General features: G+C 44.1%; 1 protein-coding gene across 1 annotated transcript in view; it reads right to left on the bottom strand.

Moving 5' to 3' along the window:
* The window catches only part of CD247 (CD247 molecule), a 53,442-nt gene that overhangs the window by 5,544 nt on the left and 30,432 nt on the right, over nt 1–17,466 (bottom strand). The window contains 4 exon segments of the mRNA XM_061454429.1: nt 1–36; nt 684–767; nt 2,164–2,217; nt 3,139–3,245. Coding sequence (XP_061310413.1) covers nt 1–36; nt 684–767; nt 2,164–2,217; nt 3,139–3,245 — 281 coding nt within the window.

Raw genomic sequence — 17,466 nt, 5'->3', positions numbered from 1 at the left:
AGTGTAGACAGTGTCCTGAGGGTTCTTTCTTCTCTGCTGTAAAACAAAAAAAGAAAGTTGCCTGCACGTTGCAGTACCACCAGCATTCCCCACCACTTTGTATGTGCCTGTGCATTTGTTCAAAGGCACAGCTACAGCTCTGTGGTCAGGCTGTGCCCCTTACAGCCCATCCTGCCTCCACCCATAAGCTCTGGAAAATTAATTTCATTAAAATAATTGATAAAATTGAGTGCTTCTCTGCCCAATCCCAACAGCTGCCACCTGCAGGCAAACCCTACACACTGATGCAGGTTTCCCCTCCCTTCTCCTTTGAAACTGTTGGGCTCTGCAGAAGGCAGACACAGTTTTTCTGACTGCTGTACTATTCCATTGACACTTGTCTGGTGGCATCATGTGCAGTGAGCTCTCGTGGAACACCCACTGCTGCCTTCACACAGGAACATCTGCCCTGCTTCACATCCGGCGCAAGGCTGGGTGGCATTTCCTACTCTGGGTGGCTTGCAGCGCTCAGCAAGGGCGAACAGCAAAGGGGAGGAGGAAGTTTTATTCCTGTCCCCACCATGCTGACAGCCTCGGAGTTAGTTACTACATGGATTTTGCCATCCCTGCCTGCATGTCGAACGGTGTTAGATGGGAGAAGGAAGGAACCATACTAAAAAGGTGCCTGTGTGAGAGGAAGATACCTGGTGTCTCCCACCCAGCTCAGGGTCTGGACCTCGCTTTGCCCCCAGAACATCATATTCATGTCTGTGCCCTCGAGACAGTTTCTGAAACAAAAAAGGCAAGAGGCAGTGACAGACATTGTGATCACAAGAAAACAGATACTGACTTAACACAGGAAAAGAAGGGAACACCTTTTGGTATCCAACTTAATGAGTACTATAACTGAGCTCAAAATTCTTTTTATGCCTTAATGCAATTGTCAACAGAAATGTCTCTGACTAAGCCATGGCAGTTAGTGGCCTGTGCAGCATAAAGCACAAGCCATTGTATCAAGAATCTTTCTTTAGTAGAAATGAGTTGAAAATGACAGCACACAATTGGGGAGGACACTGACATTCACGCTTTCTCTCCCACTGGTGGGTGAAGATCCGCGAGCTTGAGTTTTCTTGCAAAGTGGCTCATTTAAATTTGCAGCAATAAGCTACAGATATTTTATGCTCAACACATTTCTTAGCTGGGAAAAGTTAGCTTGGAAAAAGGCAAAGAAGAGCTTTCAGGTCAGAATAACACAGCTGACAGTGGTACTGAAAAAGGAATGGGCAACAGTTCTTAAACTGAAAAAAAAAACCACACGTTAGCATTCGTACGTTACAGTTAAACTGCAGAATTTGTTAGAGGATGTGGCTATGGTCAAAAGCGTGAGAGAAAAAATTAAAATCACAAGACAGCTAAACATAGCAAAAATAGCAGTTTAATGCTGCCATGAGTGAACAGTTTAGCTATGAAGGACATTCAGGATATTGTCTCTGTCCTCTTTCACTGCCTAAAAAGCCATCTGATGCTGGCTATGATCAGGGTACAGTGTATGAGGTACAACTCAGGTATGACCTGGTACAACAGGTCTCTGGGCAGGGCAACAGGAAAGCTGAATGGGGACAGCTGGGTTGTGGTGACTCAGGCTCTGCACACTTCATCATACAAGAGCTACAGTTGCATGAAGTCGGCAACAAAGCATTCCTGGGCATTTGCCTGTTCTCCAGCCCACATCAAACAGCACTGGAAACACCTCTGATTTGCCTGAGGAGCAGCAGTCAGTGAGAGCTGCAAGCCAGGGGGCCAGGTGAGAAACTGGGGTGTGCACATCATGTGTAAAAGCCTGGTGGCTACATACACTCTGTCCAACATGCTCTCTCAGGCATGTTGCACAGCGCAGCACACCGAGCAGTGCTTCTGAAATGCTCTGCATTTCTGGTATACTTTCTGCTCAGTGGATCAAATCAGGAACCTACAATCCATGTATTCGTCTAGCGTCCAGCCAGGTATGTGGCAGCAGTTGCCCTTGCTGGGTTTTATCTTTCCTCCTTGCAATTGCTGTGCTGCACACTTGGGTATAGTCCTTTCATTAGTTGGGTCATCTGGTTCACAGGCAATTCACTCCCTCTAAGTAAGTGCCCCGAAAAGTCTGGGTAGAAGATTTGAAAACAATCAGTAGTTACTTACATTATACACATCATCCTGGCCTGGTTGCAGCTGATGTTCAGAGGCCTGGCTAAGCTGGAAGAGAAAGTATGCTGTGAGCAGAGACAGTGGCTCCATTCAGTCCTTTCGTACCCTCTCTCCTACAAGTTACTTGCATCAGAAACAGGGCAACCCATAAGCAGCCACCCTAGCTTTTAGGTAGGTTTGTATATAGGCATAGGATAAACTTGACTTGTTTTTTAAAAACATATTTCTAGTAACTTGATGTTACTCAGTCCACCCCTTTCCTCATGAAAGTGCCATTACTGTCCCTAAGCCTTTGGTGGGACAGTTCCTGTCATATAATTAGCAGAGCTCTCAGAGCATTTACGTATCTGGAAACATACATATATCCATCATGTCATGTCATCTTCTGTGGAAGTGCACTAAAGCCACTAAGTGTCTCCCTAGATGCGAAACAGCTACTGTTGATGTTGATGGTAACGGCAGCCCATCAAGTTGCATCCATCCTGTCCCCCTGACTCCTCTCCTGTGGTTGTTAGGATTATATCATTTGCATCATCACACTCATACTATCAAATGTATCTAACTTCTTGAGACATTTTAATATATCCTTCACAAACTTGGCATTTGTCATGAATTTGCTGTGTATTCCCTCCTCTCTTTCCAGTGACAAAGCAGCAGAAGACACCGTGTCACTCTTAATCAGGCATTTCCCAGATACAATATCCAGAATCTCTGTCTTCATCCATAACCATAGTATCAAAACACTCTCACATACTCTCTTCCCCACCATTCATGAACCTCACGGAAGAACTCCCCCAGAGTGCTCAGGTTGGCCCCAGAAAAGGAAGAAATATAAAAAAATAGAGAGAAAATAGATTTTAAAAAGGTCTTAATCTGAAAGACATACTTCCTCTCCACCCCCACTTTCCAGCTCAGCCCGAATTTTTTACAACCCCAAAGCCAAATGCATCAGTGTTTGGATAGACTGACCTTTGCCTTCACAAACAGAGCTGTTATGATGACTGCATAAATGAAGAGGAATCCATCCAGTAAGTAGCAGAGTCTTGGGTCTGTGAGCCCAAGAACTGGTACAGCATCTGTACAGAGACATCAGATACGTCAAAAAACAAGGTTGCTTATATCACTGGGTGCTTGACAGCATCAATGTGGCAGCGCTGCATAGTGCTTCATCAAAACAGTCAGTATAAGGGCAAATCTGTGCATTTGCAAAGGAGGTGGAAATCTGTATTAGAACCATAGGATTGATTAGGTCAGAAGGGACCACTGCAGGTCCAACGCTCCCTCTAAACAGGCTGTCCAGTACCCCGGTCAGCTGAGTTAGAGTATCTCCAAGGACAGAAATGCTCGTGACCTCCTTCAACCAATGCAGGACGTTTTATCCTGGATTTCCCACCCGCAGAGCCTGCATGGAGATCTGCATGGAGATTAACCAAGATCACGGCAAGAAAACCTCACACAAAGCATTTGTTTTCTGGGAAAACCCAGCAGCACCTCCTGCAAGGATTCATTACTGGTCCTGGTTAAGGATTTGTCCACCAATTAAAACTTGTGCGTGTGTTGTGTGTGTGAGAAAGTGTGTCTGTTTGACAAAAATTCAGTGAAAGTCTTCTTAGGACAAAATTTTGTGTTAAATGTAAAAAGAGACTGATACCACCACAGTTGGCTGGAGAGCTGCTGAAATCACTATTCAGAAGAGGAATTTTAGATGCATCTCTGTAGCTCAGGTTATACATTGTAACCTTAAAGCTGCAGAGTCTTCTCTGTGAGTGTTCTCTTGGTTTAGGGATGCTGGAGACCATTAATCCTGCAAAGAGAACTATGAGCAGGAGAGACAGACATTTAACCTCGGATGTCTGGACACATCCATGAGATACCCATGAGTCATCCTGATGTGCTTTTGGTTTGAGAGGAAGGTTTTAAACCTGAATTCCCTGCACAAGAACCACAACCACAGGCCTCTTTTTGAATGGATTGCCCCTAAAAGATTATTAATTTTTTGTATTTAAGATAAGTATTAAAACTTTCCTGAGGGAGGAAAATCTACCGTTACCCTAACTGAAAGCTCAGTAAAATTGTTACATGGAAGATGTTGATGTTCATTGCATGATGTTAACGCTGCATATGTTTATACCCTGACACATATAGCAGGGCACAGTAATATTGTTGGTCTCCAGCAGCTGAAACTGATGAAACCAGCTTTTCAGTTCATAAACATGCAGTAAGTTCATAAGTGTCACTAAAAGAAAAATTAAAGCAATTCAGGTCAAGCAGCCTATATAACTATAGATCCTATATGCAGTTCTAGGCCCATCCCCAAAGGAAAAGCTGTATTGCACAGTTATTAAAATTAAAAAAAAAATCACAAATTAATCTGGGATGTGCTTTGTACAAAGAAGTGGAGGGAGTTCAAAAGATAAAGACAAGAATGATCAAGAGCCTGTGAAGCCCTTCACTGAAGATAAATGGAAAAGAGTTGGTACAATTCATCTCCTTCCTAAGGCAAACAAAGTATGGCAATTCTTACTAACCACGAGTGATGGAGGGTAGCTGAACCACCCAGTACAGTGCATGGTGGTGAGTTACCCCAGTGCTGAGAACAGGACCATTCTGCGTACTGCATACTGGTGTTTCTCCCTGCCCTGTCAGGCCATGCTGATTATTTCATTAGGAGGATCTTGCAGGTGACATTCAGGCAGTCAGCACTGTGAGGAAGCCTCCTTCACAGAACTGAAGTTAAAGGTGATGGCCTGTCGCACTGCTCAATTGCAAGATTTGTATGAAGCATGACTGAAAAGCTGTGCCTGGGTACTTGGTAATGTATTTGTAAATTCTCAAGCAGATGATGATACAATCACTGTTCCTACTGAGAGCCTAACACAACAGAAAAAAATAATTCCCAAACAGGGTATTTGTTTGCTTGGCTGAACCCTGAGCTCACATTCTTCTTTTTTTTCTGGTTTTGAATCATATGTTTAGAAACAAATCCATGGAAAAAAAATAAGATTCTAGATTATTTTCCTTCTCCCTCTTCTGTTTCTATGGTATTAAAAAGAAGGTTCAAAGCATTTTATAAACAATAATCTTCACCACTTTATTTTTTTCAGGATTATAAAACCCCATATCTCGGGGGTAAATGAAGACAGAGATTAAGTTACTTGCCCAATGCTGGGTATTAAACCAACAAACTAGCTGAGATTAGCTTCCTAGTGTTTTCCTTCTGAACAGTCACAGGACAGTATTATATGCCAGAGTTGGTTCAACACAAAACCAGTGTGAATTGCTTTAGGTTTGGCAGCTAAAATGCAGCACTGGGGAAACACAGCTGTAGAGCATCCAGAGGCAATCTGTTTCTAGCAGTAATTAAGCTGCTTTCACACAGTACAGCAGCCTGGCCTCGAGCTGCATGTGTCCCGAAGCAGAAACACAATGTAAGGAAGGTGAGCAGCCTGACACAGAGCCAGCCAGAGCCAGGAAGCCTGGGGGTATCTGAGATGCTGCTGAGGAAAGCTCTGGGGATCCTGGCCCTGACTCTCCTCTTCCTGTTCCAAAGCAGAGCACATTCACACTGTCATCTCCAGTCCCGTATTTTTCCAGAACTAATAAACTCCCCAGACCAGATGCTCAAGGGGACATAGAGGTATATGTAGGAGAAGTCAAGAATGCAGGGGCTCAGCTGTAGCTCCATGTGAGCTGTGGTTAACCTTGGCTGACTCTGCAGAGCCACCCAGGTGCCTAGGTGGTGCTTATCTGGGGCACTCTGGCCTCCAGTAGCCCAGGCAATGGGTTAAAGCTGTTCAGTGAGGGAAATCCTGCTAGACGTAGTCCAGCTGCAATGGTTCCTAGAGACATATGTTTTGAGGCAATGATAGAGTCCAATGTTTAGAAACAAACCAAGAAAATTAATTACTTTATGTCTTTTCCTTCTGTCGTGGTTTAAACCCAGTCAGGTAACTTGTTCACTCACTCCCAGTGAGTGGTGCCGAGCTGACAACAATCAAGGTCCGTGTCCGTCTCCCCCCCCCCTGCACCGGGGCTCTCCCCTTCCCCGCTCCCGGAGGAACGGGGAGGAGGATCGAGAGAGTGCAACTCCTACTCCTACGGGTTGAGACAAGAACAGTCCAGCAACAAATCACCACCGCTACTATCAGCTAAAACAATGATAAGGGAAAATAACAAGGGAAGAGAATACGATACCACCGGCCAAGAAAACGAGTTCCACCCGGAAGCTCCTGTCCTTCCGGGTAACTCCCAGTTACCCCCCACCCCGGGCATGACGTGCTGTGGTATGGAATACCTCCCCGGCTAGCCCGGGTCAGGCGCCCCGCCTCTGCTTCCTCACAGCTTCCCCTCCTCCCTGGCAGAGCATGAGACTCACAGAGTCCTTGGTCAGGGTAAACATCACTTAGCAACAACCGAAAACATCGGCTTCACCAACACTGTTCTCAAGCTAGAAGTCAAAACACAGCACTGCACCAGTTAACACAAAGGAAAAAAAAACATGACTGCTACTGCTGAACCCAGGACACCTTCCTTAGCATTTTTAATTTCTGTATTCTTAAAAGAAAAAAAAAAAAAAAGATGTGAAGAACCTTCTCAATAATAACCTTTGCAACAGCTTTCCAGATTAGAAAGTGAGAGAGAGAAAAAGGCAAAACATTCAAGGCCTATTGAAACAAAGGTCAAAGAGATATGAAGCATAATGAATAACTAGCAGTTAAAACAGTTAAAAACAGATAGCATCCATTTATATGAACACAATCACTTTAGGGTTTTAAACTGCTAGAGGAGAGATTGCTGCCTCTTCAACATTTGCACAACACACACAGCCAGAAGCCCAGTCCCTCAGGCACCACCAAAACACACTCCCTCCCCCCCCATCAGTCCTGAACCTGTTTGGGGGGCTGAGGCTAAGGCTGCACTGCTGCTGTTGATGGTCCTTTCCAACCCTAATCATTCTATGATGTGCTGATGCTGGGAGCTCGGCAGAGCCAATAGGCATGAGGGGAAGTCACATTCAGCTGCCTCATGCAGCGTAAAGCACAAATAATGACCATTTTACTGATAATTCCTACTTTGTTAACCTTACAGATTACCCAGTGCCTACTGCAAGTTACATAATGTCTTTTCATATACCAGTGGTTTACCAGTCCAAATTTCAGCAGTCCAGCAAAGTACAGCAGGGTTTTAAAGCAAGATGTCCAAGTACAGGCACGTGGCACAGATAATGTCAAGTCACAGGCAGCGGAGAAGACAGTTACATTGCATTGTAAATTGATGTCAGGCTTACTGCTTAAATGTGGCTTGGGCAAACAGCATCCCTCTCTCTCCAGACATCAAAAAAGAATTGAGTCACAAGTCAACATCCATCTATGCAAATACACAAGGGCTTATGGATGAGGTCAGAGTGGTGCTCTTGCTCAGGAGGGAAGCAAGCTTTGAAGGAATAACAATTACAAAGTTTGCATTTACTCCTGCTAACCACATGCTCTTACTCAAGTAGCTGCACAGTTAGATCCCCCTGTTGCACAGCAGGAACATTTACTCATAGACCAGGATGTTAAGGAAAACCAGAAACAAATTATGCAACCTACAGCATTAGGTTATTATGCTTTTGCTTGTTTTGTTTGGGTCACTTTTTTTTTTTTTTTTAAGGAATTTGTGGAGGAAAAGTTTAGAAAGTTTGTACAAGGAGTTGACGCAGGCTGAGGAAGCACTGGCAGAGCCATAGCAGATGAGGCAGTAGGGAAGGAGACCAAGTCAGTTAGGGGAACACTGCTGCATTTTGTGACAAGGTTGCCAGCTCAGCCTCAACCCCCAGCTGCCTGCCAGCGCATTTGGGACTCTTTCCCAAGCTGTGCTTCTGCCATTAAGTTGCTTCCTAGCACCTCCTCCTTCCAAAGCCTGGACTTTTCTCCCTTCTTCTCTCCTCCCACCCAGCAATGAAGCTCTGCCTTTCTCTATGCCCAGGCACTCTCTTCTGCCGCTGAAGGTCCATGAACCCACATGCCTGAACTGCAGGCTGGCACACATCTCTCACCCTGGTCCACAAACACGTCCACGGATCCACACTGCCAGCTCCCCATAACAACCTCTGTGGCCTTTTACTTTTTAAAGTATGCTAGGGAGAAAAAAAAATAAAAATAAAAAGAAAAAGAAAAGGCAATTCACAGCAACTGCCAGTGACAAGCGACACTCCACCCCCCCCGCTCCCCGCAGCAGGTCAGCACAGCCTCATCAGCTGAGAGGTAAGCCCAGAGGCGGGTGGGGAGCTGTGCTGCAGGTGCCTGGCATGGCAGCCCGCCCTGTGCAGTGTGGTTTTGAGAGCAGCATCACCCCCCAGCTCAGTCCCAGCACATGCTGCTGCTTTTCTCCTGCTTCAGGCTCACAGGAAGCCAAGGAGTCCCAAAACACATAGCCAGACACATCCAAAACACAGCACAATCAGCACCCCGAGGCTGCCTATGGCTCAGTCCACAGAGCTGGCCTTCACTGCCGGCCCTCAATGCTGGCCCCCCAAAGTCCCAACAGGGATTTACTGAAGTGAATCACTAAAACGTGGCCTGGACCCTTGAAACACATTACTCCATTTTTTTTTAAGCAGGATTTTCCCTCTTCAATGTTTTTAGTGTGCACCTGGATTAAGTTACACCATGATTCTTGGTAGTTGCTTAAGAAATACCGACTGTAAAAGCTGAACTACTTGTAAATTCAGACCAAATCTGTCCACCACAAAATCATCTCTCTCTCTCTTTAAATGATTAATTTGAGAATTTTTAGGGGTTACCAGAATTCAGTTAACACAGTTATAAATAAAGAGTTTTATACTGTGGTTACATACAAAGGTGTTTAAAGACAGAAACAGTAGTGCCTTCTCCCAGCACCTGAGAGCTGCCACAGATACACATTAGGGAAAAGCAGGCAACCTTTCTCCAGCAGCTGTGATCTGAGGGCCTCACAGTCGCTGCATCCAGTTCACCCCACTTCTATCCCCTACGTATCTTCCAAAATCTCATGCTGCAGTTTGTGTTTCCACAGCCCCCCAGCACACAAACTTTCTCAGCTAAGGGTGCCACCACACCACACTACACATCAGTCACTCACCAGATCTTCTCTATGGAAGTCAAACACACGGAGAAGCCATATGTGATGGATCTTGCCACACTGACACTCTCTGAAAGTGAACTCAAGAGCTGTCTGGGTTTGGGGCAGAAAGGGAACAGGGATGAGAATCCTGCTTGGTGCTACTCTCCAAGTATATGCAAGTTTGCAACTGAAAGGAGAGCCCAGACTAAATGCCTGAAAGTTAGCCACCTAAAATTATGAAAGATAATCCTGTTCATAAAGAACATATCTATTCTGAAGTTTATTTATATTTATACATTTCTATGTTTTTTTACTTACAGATATCAATAATAAAAATACCTGGGACACTCCCAAGACTGAAGAAGCAAAGGTCAAATCTTTCGTCACAAAATGAAGAGGTTCTTCCATGCCATCATTTAGGCACATTGATGGAAAGAGCAAAAACAACTGAAGGAAGAAAGGGTCTGGATTACACCAGGCATGGTGCATTAACAGGTCTAATGTGTTAGAAATGAGTGAAGTGAAAGATGTTCCTTGCACCAAACCAAGTCTGTGAAGCCAGGAGGCTTCTCCCTTTATGCGGAGACGAACAATAGCCCTGTTGATCATTAAACTGTTTTAATTGTATTACAGGGCCAAGTAACACTTTCAACATAAAACCCTTCTGCTACCATATCTGCACAACCAAGACACCCAAGGAAAGCCGGCAGGCTTTTAACACAGGAGGATACAATAATCCCACCACAGCAAAATTACATTGAGCTCACTGCCTGAAAAAATGTCCAGGTTTGTCTTTCCATAGCAGCCACTGCCTTGGCATAAAATCTTCAGAGCTATTTACATTACTGGCTTGCTTTTCTTTTTTTCTTTTCCCTCACCACCAGTTTCTTCAGCATTAAAGAATTTTCACGTTTGTCACCAATACACCATCATGTATTTGTGAAACACAACATGGCCCTCGGCACAGCTTGTGCCCATGAAGTTTGCTGTTGTCCTCAGCTTCAAAGCCAAGGAGCAAGCTGCTATTACCATATCAGATGTTAGGCAGCCAGAATAATTACATTCAATTTCAGGTCATTAACTTTTGATTTTTTATACCAAAGACTGTTAGCACTGTGAAAACATGAGGTCAAGTTGCTTCAGGATGCTCGTGAGCCCTTCAGACTTCTTCTAGGGTGCCTTTCAGGGAGGCAGTATTGCAAAGTTCCAATAAAACACTTTTCCTTCTGACGTTTAGGAAGAAATAGATTCAAAAGGAGGAAAATATTATAATGCCACAAAAGGCCAAACATTTTCTAGCACACCATGAAATAAAGACTGATAGAATCCAGGGTACTTTAACTTGAGCTAGACCGGAAGATCTCCAACAGCTGTCTGATTTGTGAATAGAGGACACGGTGTGTGCAGCTAACAACTTCACAATCACACCTTTCCAGTTTGACAGTGAAGATGATCAACTTTGAACATACCATTAAATAAGACAATCCTGCACCCTCCAAATCCTTCCAGAGCCGTGTCAGAAAGGAAGGAAGTGCTTTGCTCATCTCTGGGAGGGGACTCCTTCCTTGTTTATCAGTCATTCTCAAAAAAAGCAACTTCTTTCACTTCTCAGTTTTGCAAGAACATGGTAAAAGGGCTTTCCTGAAGTAAACCTACTGTTGCCTCCTAGAGACACCAAACCATTCACAGGGTGACTGTAGAACCTGGATATCCAACAAGCTCAGATGACAGATGCAAGCTGTGCAGCTTCTTCAAATTCTGTAGGGGTTTTAGATTAGGCATGTGCTTTTACTAGACCCATCTTCATCAGGGGTAGTAGAAGTTTAATCCAATTAATGCAAAAGATGTTCTCTACTGTAAATTTTCTCTTGTCCAATTAAATCTCGTGTTAAGTGTGTCAAGAGGCAAGACTTATTATTCAAATGGCTGTTGCTAGATCACTTACCCCTGCCCTTCCCCTACCAATTCTGTCTATGCAACCCACAATAGCAACTCACACCAAACTGATTTACTGTTAGGTAGTCTTCTACAACCCAGTGCACATGATGAAGGACTACTTAAAAGAATTCAGTCTACACATCTTGGCTCACTGGGAATCCCAAAGATTTGGGCTACATGCCACAAAGCTGAAGAAAGAGACACAAAGTCAGACACAAGATGCTGTTGATCACAATCAGGTGTGTTTCTCTGTTCAGTAAGCACCTCACAGATGTGGTAGATGTTTCCCTAGCACTTTAAAATAGTGCTTTTAAGTTAGACTTTACAAAAAGCAGTGGAAGTATGGTTATGCTAAACAGCTCACAGCCCATGGCTCTGGTAATCAAATATACTGATAACATGAAAAATGGTTCCCAACTTGCATCCCCCACTCCCTTTTATCCTAGGTTCAGGCTTCCAAAAGTCATTAAGCTTATGCTGGCTATCACTATTGTCAGGAAATGGTTTTCTATTAGCTGGGTAATAAAGGAATAGAAATATCCATGCACAAAATAGCCTGTATCGGTCAGCAAACACAGACTTCTTAGTGTCTTTTCTTTTTGTCTTACTGAAGGGAGGGACTACTCAGTTTGACATAAGCTGTGAAATCAAAGTGCAGAGATGCACAAGCCCAAAAAGTGATGTAACAGGGTTGTTTTGTCTCTGAGCTCCACTGCAGCTCTCTTGATCAGCTGCAAGAAAGGAGAAAAGTAGGAAACTTTTCTCTCACAATGATGCAAACTAGAGGTGGGTGTGCTGGAAGGAGAATTGCAGCTACAAGGCTATTTACAGACTTGGGGGTGTTGGTCGATGAGAAACTTAACATGAGCCAGCAGTGTGCGTTCGCAGCCCAGAAAGCCAACCGTATCCTGGGCTGCATCCAAAGGAGCATGACCAGCAGGTCGAAGGAGGTGCTTCTGCCCCTCTACTCTGCTCTCCTGAGACCTCACTTGGAGTATTGTGTGCAGTTCTGGTGTCCTCAACATAAAAAGGACATGGAACTGTTGGAACAATGACAGGAAGTCATTGCTAGACCACTCTCCATCATCTTTACCAAGTCTTGGGAAACGGGAGAGGTGCCTGAGGACTGGAGGAAAGCAAATGTCACTCCAGTCTTCAAAAAGGGCAAGAAGGAGGACCCGGGTAACTATAAACTAGTCAGCCTCACCTCCATTCCTGGGAAAGTAGTGGAACACCTTATCCTTGGTGCCATCTTAAGGCATATCAAGGATAAGAGGGTTATGAGGGGCAGTCAACATGACTTCACCATGGGGAAATCATGCTTGACCAATCTCATAGCCTTTTATGAGGAAATAACACGGTGGATGGATGATGGCAGAGCGGTGGATGTGGTCTACCTTGACTTCAGCAAAGCATTTGACACAGTCTCCCACAGCATCCTCACAGCTAAATTGAGGAAGTGTGGTCTGGATGATCAGGTAGTGAGGTGGACTGTGAACTGGCTGAAGGAGAGAAGCCAGAGAGTTGTAGTCTATGGGGCTGAGTCTAGTTGGAGGCCTGTATCTAGTGGAGTGCCTCAAGGGTCAGTACTGGGACCGGTATTATTTAATATATTCATCAATGATTTAGATGAGGGAATTGAGTGTACTATCAGCAAGTTTGCTGATGACACTAAGCTGGGAGGAGTGGCTGACACGCCAGAAGGCTGTGCTGCCATTCAGCGAGACCTGGACAGGCTGGAGAGTTGGGCAGGGAATAACTTGATGAAATATAACAAGGGAAAAGTGTAGAGTCCTGCATCTGGGCAGGAACAACCCCAGGTTCCAGTATAGGGTGGGGAACGACCTGTTAGAGAGCAGTGTAGGGGAGAGGGACCTGGGGGTCCTAGTGGACGACAGGATGACCATGAGCCAACACTGTGCCCTTGTGGCCAAGAAGGCCAATGGCATCCTGGGGTGTATTAGAAGGGGGGTGGTTATTAGGTCGAGAGAGGTCCTCCTTCCCCTCTACTCTGCCCTGGGGAGACCCCATCTGGAATATTGTGTCCAGTTCTGGGCCCCTCAGTTCAAGAAGGACAGGGAGCTGCTGGAGAGAGTCCAGTGCAGGGCAACTAAGATGATTAAGGGAGTGGAGCATCTCCCTTATGAGGAAAGACTGAGGGAGCTGGGTCTCTATAGTTTGGAGAAGAGGAGACTGAGGAGTGACCTTATTAGTGTACATAAATATATAAAGGGGAGTGTCACGAGGATGGAGCCAGGCTCTACTCAGTGGCAAACAATGATAGGACAAGGGGTAATGGGTACAAACTGGAACACAAGAGGTTCCACTTAAACTTGAGAAGAAACTTCTTCTCAGTGAGGGTGACAGAACACTGGAACAGGCTGCCCAGGGAGGTTGTGGAGTCTCCTTCCCTGGGGACATTCAAAACTCGCCTGGACACATTCCTGTGTAACATTATCTAGGTGTTCCTGCTCCGGCAGGGGAATTGGACTAGATGACCTTTTGAGGTCCATTCCAATCTCTAGCATACTGTGATACTGTGAACAAGTCCAGAGGGGGGCGAGGAGGATGATCAGGGGACTGGAGCACCTCCCGTATGAAGACAGGCTAAGAAGGTTGGGGCTGTTCAGCCTGGAGAAGAGAAGGCTGCATGGAGACCTCATAGCAGCCTTCCAGTATCTGAAGGGGGCTTAGAAGGATGCTGGGGAGGGACTCTTCATTAGGGACTGTAGTGACAGGACAAGGGGTAATGGGTTCAAACTCAAACAGGGGAAGTTTAGATTGAATATAAGGAGGAAGTTCTTTACTGTAAGGGTGGTGAGGCACTGGATGGGTTGCCCTGGTAAGTTGTGAACGCTCCATCCCTGGCGTTGGTCAAGGCCATGTTGGACAGAGCCTTGGGTGAGATGGTTTAGTGTGAGGTGTCCCTGCCCATGGCAGGGGGGTTGGAACCCGATGATCTTAAGGTCCTTTCCAACCCTAACTATTCTATGGTTCTAAGTGAGCAATTCCTTGCATTACAGCCAACACAGACAAAAGCTGCGACAATTAGAGGATTCGTCCTTGATGAACAGTCAAAGCCACGACTGTATGCCCATCATAGCTAATCTTACTGGGATGAAACCAGTTTTCCTTTCCTTTCTCCAGGATCAATTTCCACTCCAGTTCACTCGCAGCACTGGATCTAACCTGTGCCAAAAGAGCCAGTGTCAGGAAGGGCACCAAACCCCCGAGAATGAAAGCATGAAAGCCATCCTCTTTTTTTAGGTTAGGTCTGTAGTAACATCTTTCAACACACTCCTCATACAATGTCTTTCAGCAGGTAAATATCGTGACTGAATCAAAAGGAAGATAGACATATGCAAAGCTCTGGAAAGGCTGTAAGATTTATTTTAGCTCATCCAGCAGGAGAACCATGTTTTAAGCCTCATGAATATCAATATGTTTTCATTGCAGTCCCTCTATAGACATTCACTTGCAAGAAGGCTTCTGAGGGTGAAGAAATTACTACTGAAGCTTGGTATCAAGCAGAGAAGCAGTTAAATCATTTTACAGAGGCAGTGGTGGCCTCAGGTTATCAGACAGGAAGAAGGTTATACCAGCTCCAACGGCTGAGGCTCCATATGCTGTAGTAGCTAAACACTCTGAGGAGGGAGAGATTTCAGAGCAGGCCTTCAGACCCCTGCCACTGATCCACTTAATGGGGAGCCATGCATGTCATGTCCTGCCTCTACTAGAACATGCACAGACCAGAAAGCCCCATGTAACAGCAGTTACATACAGAGTAAAGAGAAAGCTTCATTAAGGATTTGGTTTAATATTCATTCCCTTCATACTTTTTTTTTTTTGCAGCATTGCTCACCAAAGCTTATCAATAAGACCACTGGGGAATATTTCACTCTGAAAACACTCTGAACATGAAGCATTTCACAGGCCTCATAAAAAAAATTCAGTGATGAGCTATCACAAAATGGCAATATCACAAGAAATCTTGCCTGAATCCTTGGCAGAACCCTTCAGCAAAGGGCCTCAGAATAAACCCTAACTCCATGGACTATCATGAATTCCCCTTGAGAAAAGAACAAATTGCTTCTTCCTCTAATTTGGGAGCGTTCACATTTTCACATTTTCATAGCATGCAGCAACTATACAACTAAAATATTATGGCAAAGTAAAACACTACTAAACAGAAAGGGCATTAGTTGTGGTTCTGCAAGTGGTGCAGAGGTGCATGACTTTCTGTTCCCATTAACACCTTCCTGCTGAGGCCTCTGTCAGGTGATACGACTGTGGCTGGTATGCCTCCATCATCACTACATTTTAATACAAGCCACATGATGGACAACACCCAGTTTTAGGAAAGCCTTATCTCAGATTGCCTTACAGGATAAGAAAAAAAAGGGGGGGGGGCTATAATTCTCATACATAAGTAGGAAATGGCAAATATGAAGAGCTTATATATAGATTTATACGGAATTAAGGACTTAAAAAGCAATGAATTCCTGTGGAGGAAATAGGAAAGAATTTCCTTATCATTAATTATTTTATGCAATACCCTTATTTTGCCAACCATAACAAAAGTAATATTTTACCTGTCGAAAAATCAAATGCTCTCAAAACCTCGGACACTAGGAGTTAGTACCTTTTTAATTACCTCTCTATGGAGAGACACACTTGTGGCAAAAGCAAAACAAAGGAAGAAAAGGACCCCAAGCCCTCATCACAAAGAAAATTTCCTCTATATTTACAGCAAGAGTTTAAACCTTCCTATGTCAGTGTTTGTGACTGAGATTAAAGTAAACAATCATGCTTTACTCACAACTACAGTGCATTCAAGTAATATTAAAATTTATCACGTTAATTCCAGTATTCAATATGTACATTAAAATGTGGCTATACAACACCACCAACAAAAGAGAAGTGTCAAAAGAGGTATCCGTTGGCCACCAAACTGCTTTCACAAACAGCAAGTCTCCAGTCACGCCTGAGGTCTCTTCTGGGAGTTAATTTCTCTTTTATTAACGATATTTTTTTCCAAGTGTTCACTGGTTGTAATAACTACTGTGCTGAAAGGGAACATGAGAGCTTCCAAGCAATGCTAACTAAAATTAGTAAGAACACCAAATTAAAGAATATAATAGTGCAGGGTCAGGGAAAAAATAAACCACAATTTCTGTTTTTTATATAATATGGGTATTAAAATTGCATCTTTGGTAAAGCAGAGAATCCTAGGCATTGTTGGCTTTCTGGAAAAGTATTTAATTTTTGCAGTTTTAAATTTGTTAGTGTTCTATGTCGTTGACAATGCAGATAACCAATCTGTTTTTAAACTTACATCTATTAATAACACAAAATCATTTTCCAGAAGAGGCTCAGCTGCAGAGTTCATTTGATAGCAATAATTACAGACAGTGCTGCACAAAGCTTTTGTGACCCACAGCAATGTTCTGAATCAGCTCATCGGGAAAGGACAGGCCAGATTCTACACTCCATCTTAACTAGGAAATCTCTATCTATTCCTGCAAGCATTTAATGACAAAGTGACTAGCTCATGTTCTGCATGCTGAAAAATGGATGGGATGACAACATGAACACACTAAAGACCCTGAGGTTTCACTAGTTCTTTAACATGCTGGTTTCAGAGAAGCAGAAGAAGAAAGCATTTGAACATCAACACACAAGGTGTTTTGCAGATCTTTTCTGTAAAGGGGAAAAAAATGGCAATATTCTACAGTAACAGTGAATCCATCAGAATGAGTACTAGAGTTTGACATCAGTCATCCAAAATGAACATGGCAAGATCTCTGATTTTTATACTGTCAAGAACATCTGATGATAGAGATGGGATTTCAGAGACTGATCTGTGTTTGCATTAAACCAAGAACAAGTTGAATTATAGACACATGAAGCTAGCACAAATGGGCGAAGAAAGGCTGTTGAAATCACTTATTTGTATTCTCTCTTTTATATCCCCAGATGCAAATCTTTGCTTTCTCTCCTCTCTCCACTTTTATTTCTATATTATAAAAAAATTCCAGCATTTCTGAACATGCCTTAAATCTTCTCCTTCCCTCACATCCCTGCAGATCACACAATGCTAGCCTTGCCCAGTGGTGGTATGTGCCGCGAATGTCCATCAGCCTGCCAATGGCAGCATAAACCCAGAAGGTCCCTGCTGAGCTCATGCTGCTGCCACGCAGGCACTGCCTTGAGTTTCTCTTTCCATCCATCAGTTCTCATGAAACCTGGAGAAACCAAACTGCCCTATTGAAACCT

The sequence above is a fragment of the Pezoporus flaviventris genome, unplaced genomic scaffold (genome assembly GCF_033815535.1).
Source record: "Pezoporus flaviventris isolate CSIRO_AGI_PZ_B2104156 unplaced genomic scaffold, CSIRO_AGI_Pfla_v1 ptg000015l, whole genome shotgun sequence".
NCBI lineage: Eukaryota > Metazoa > Chordata > Aves > Psittaciformes > Psittacidae > Pezoporus > Pezoporus flaviventris.
Note: the sequence above shows the minus strand (reverse complement) of the source record. Positions and strands in the feature narration are given on the sequence as shown.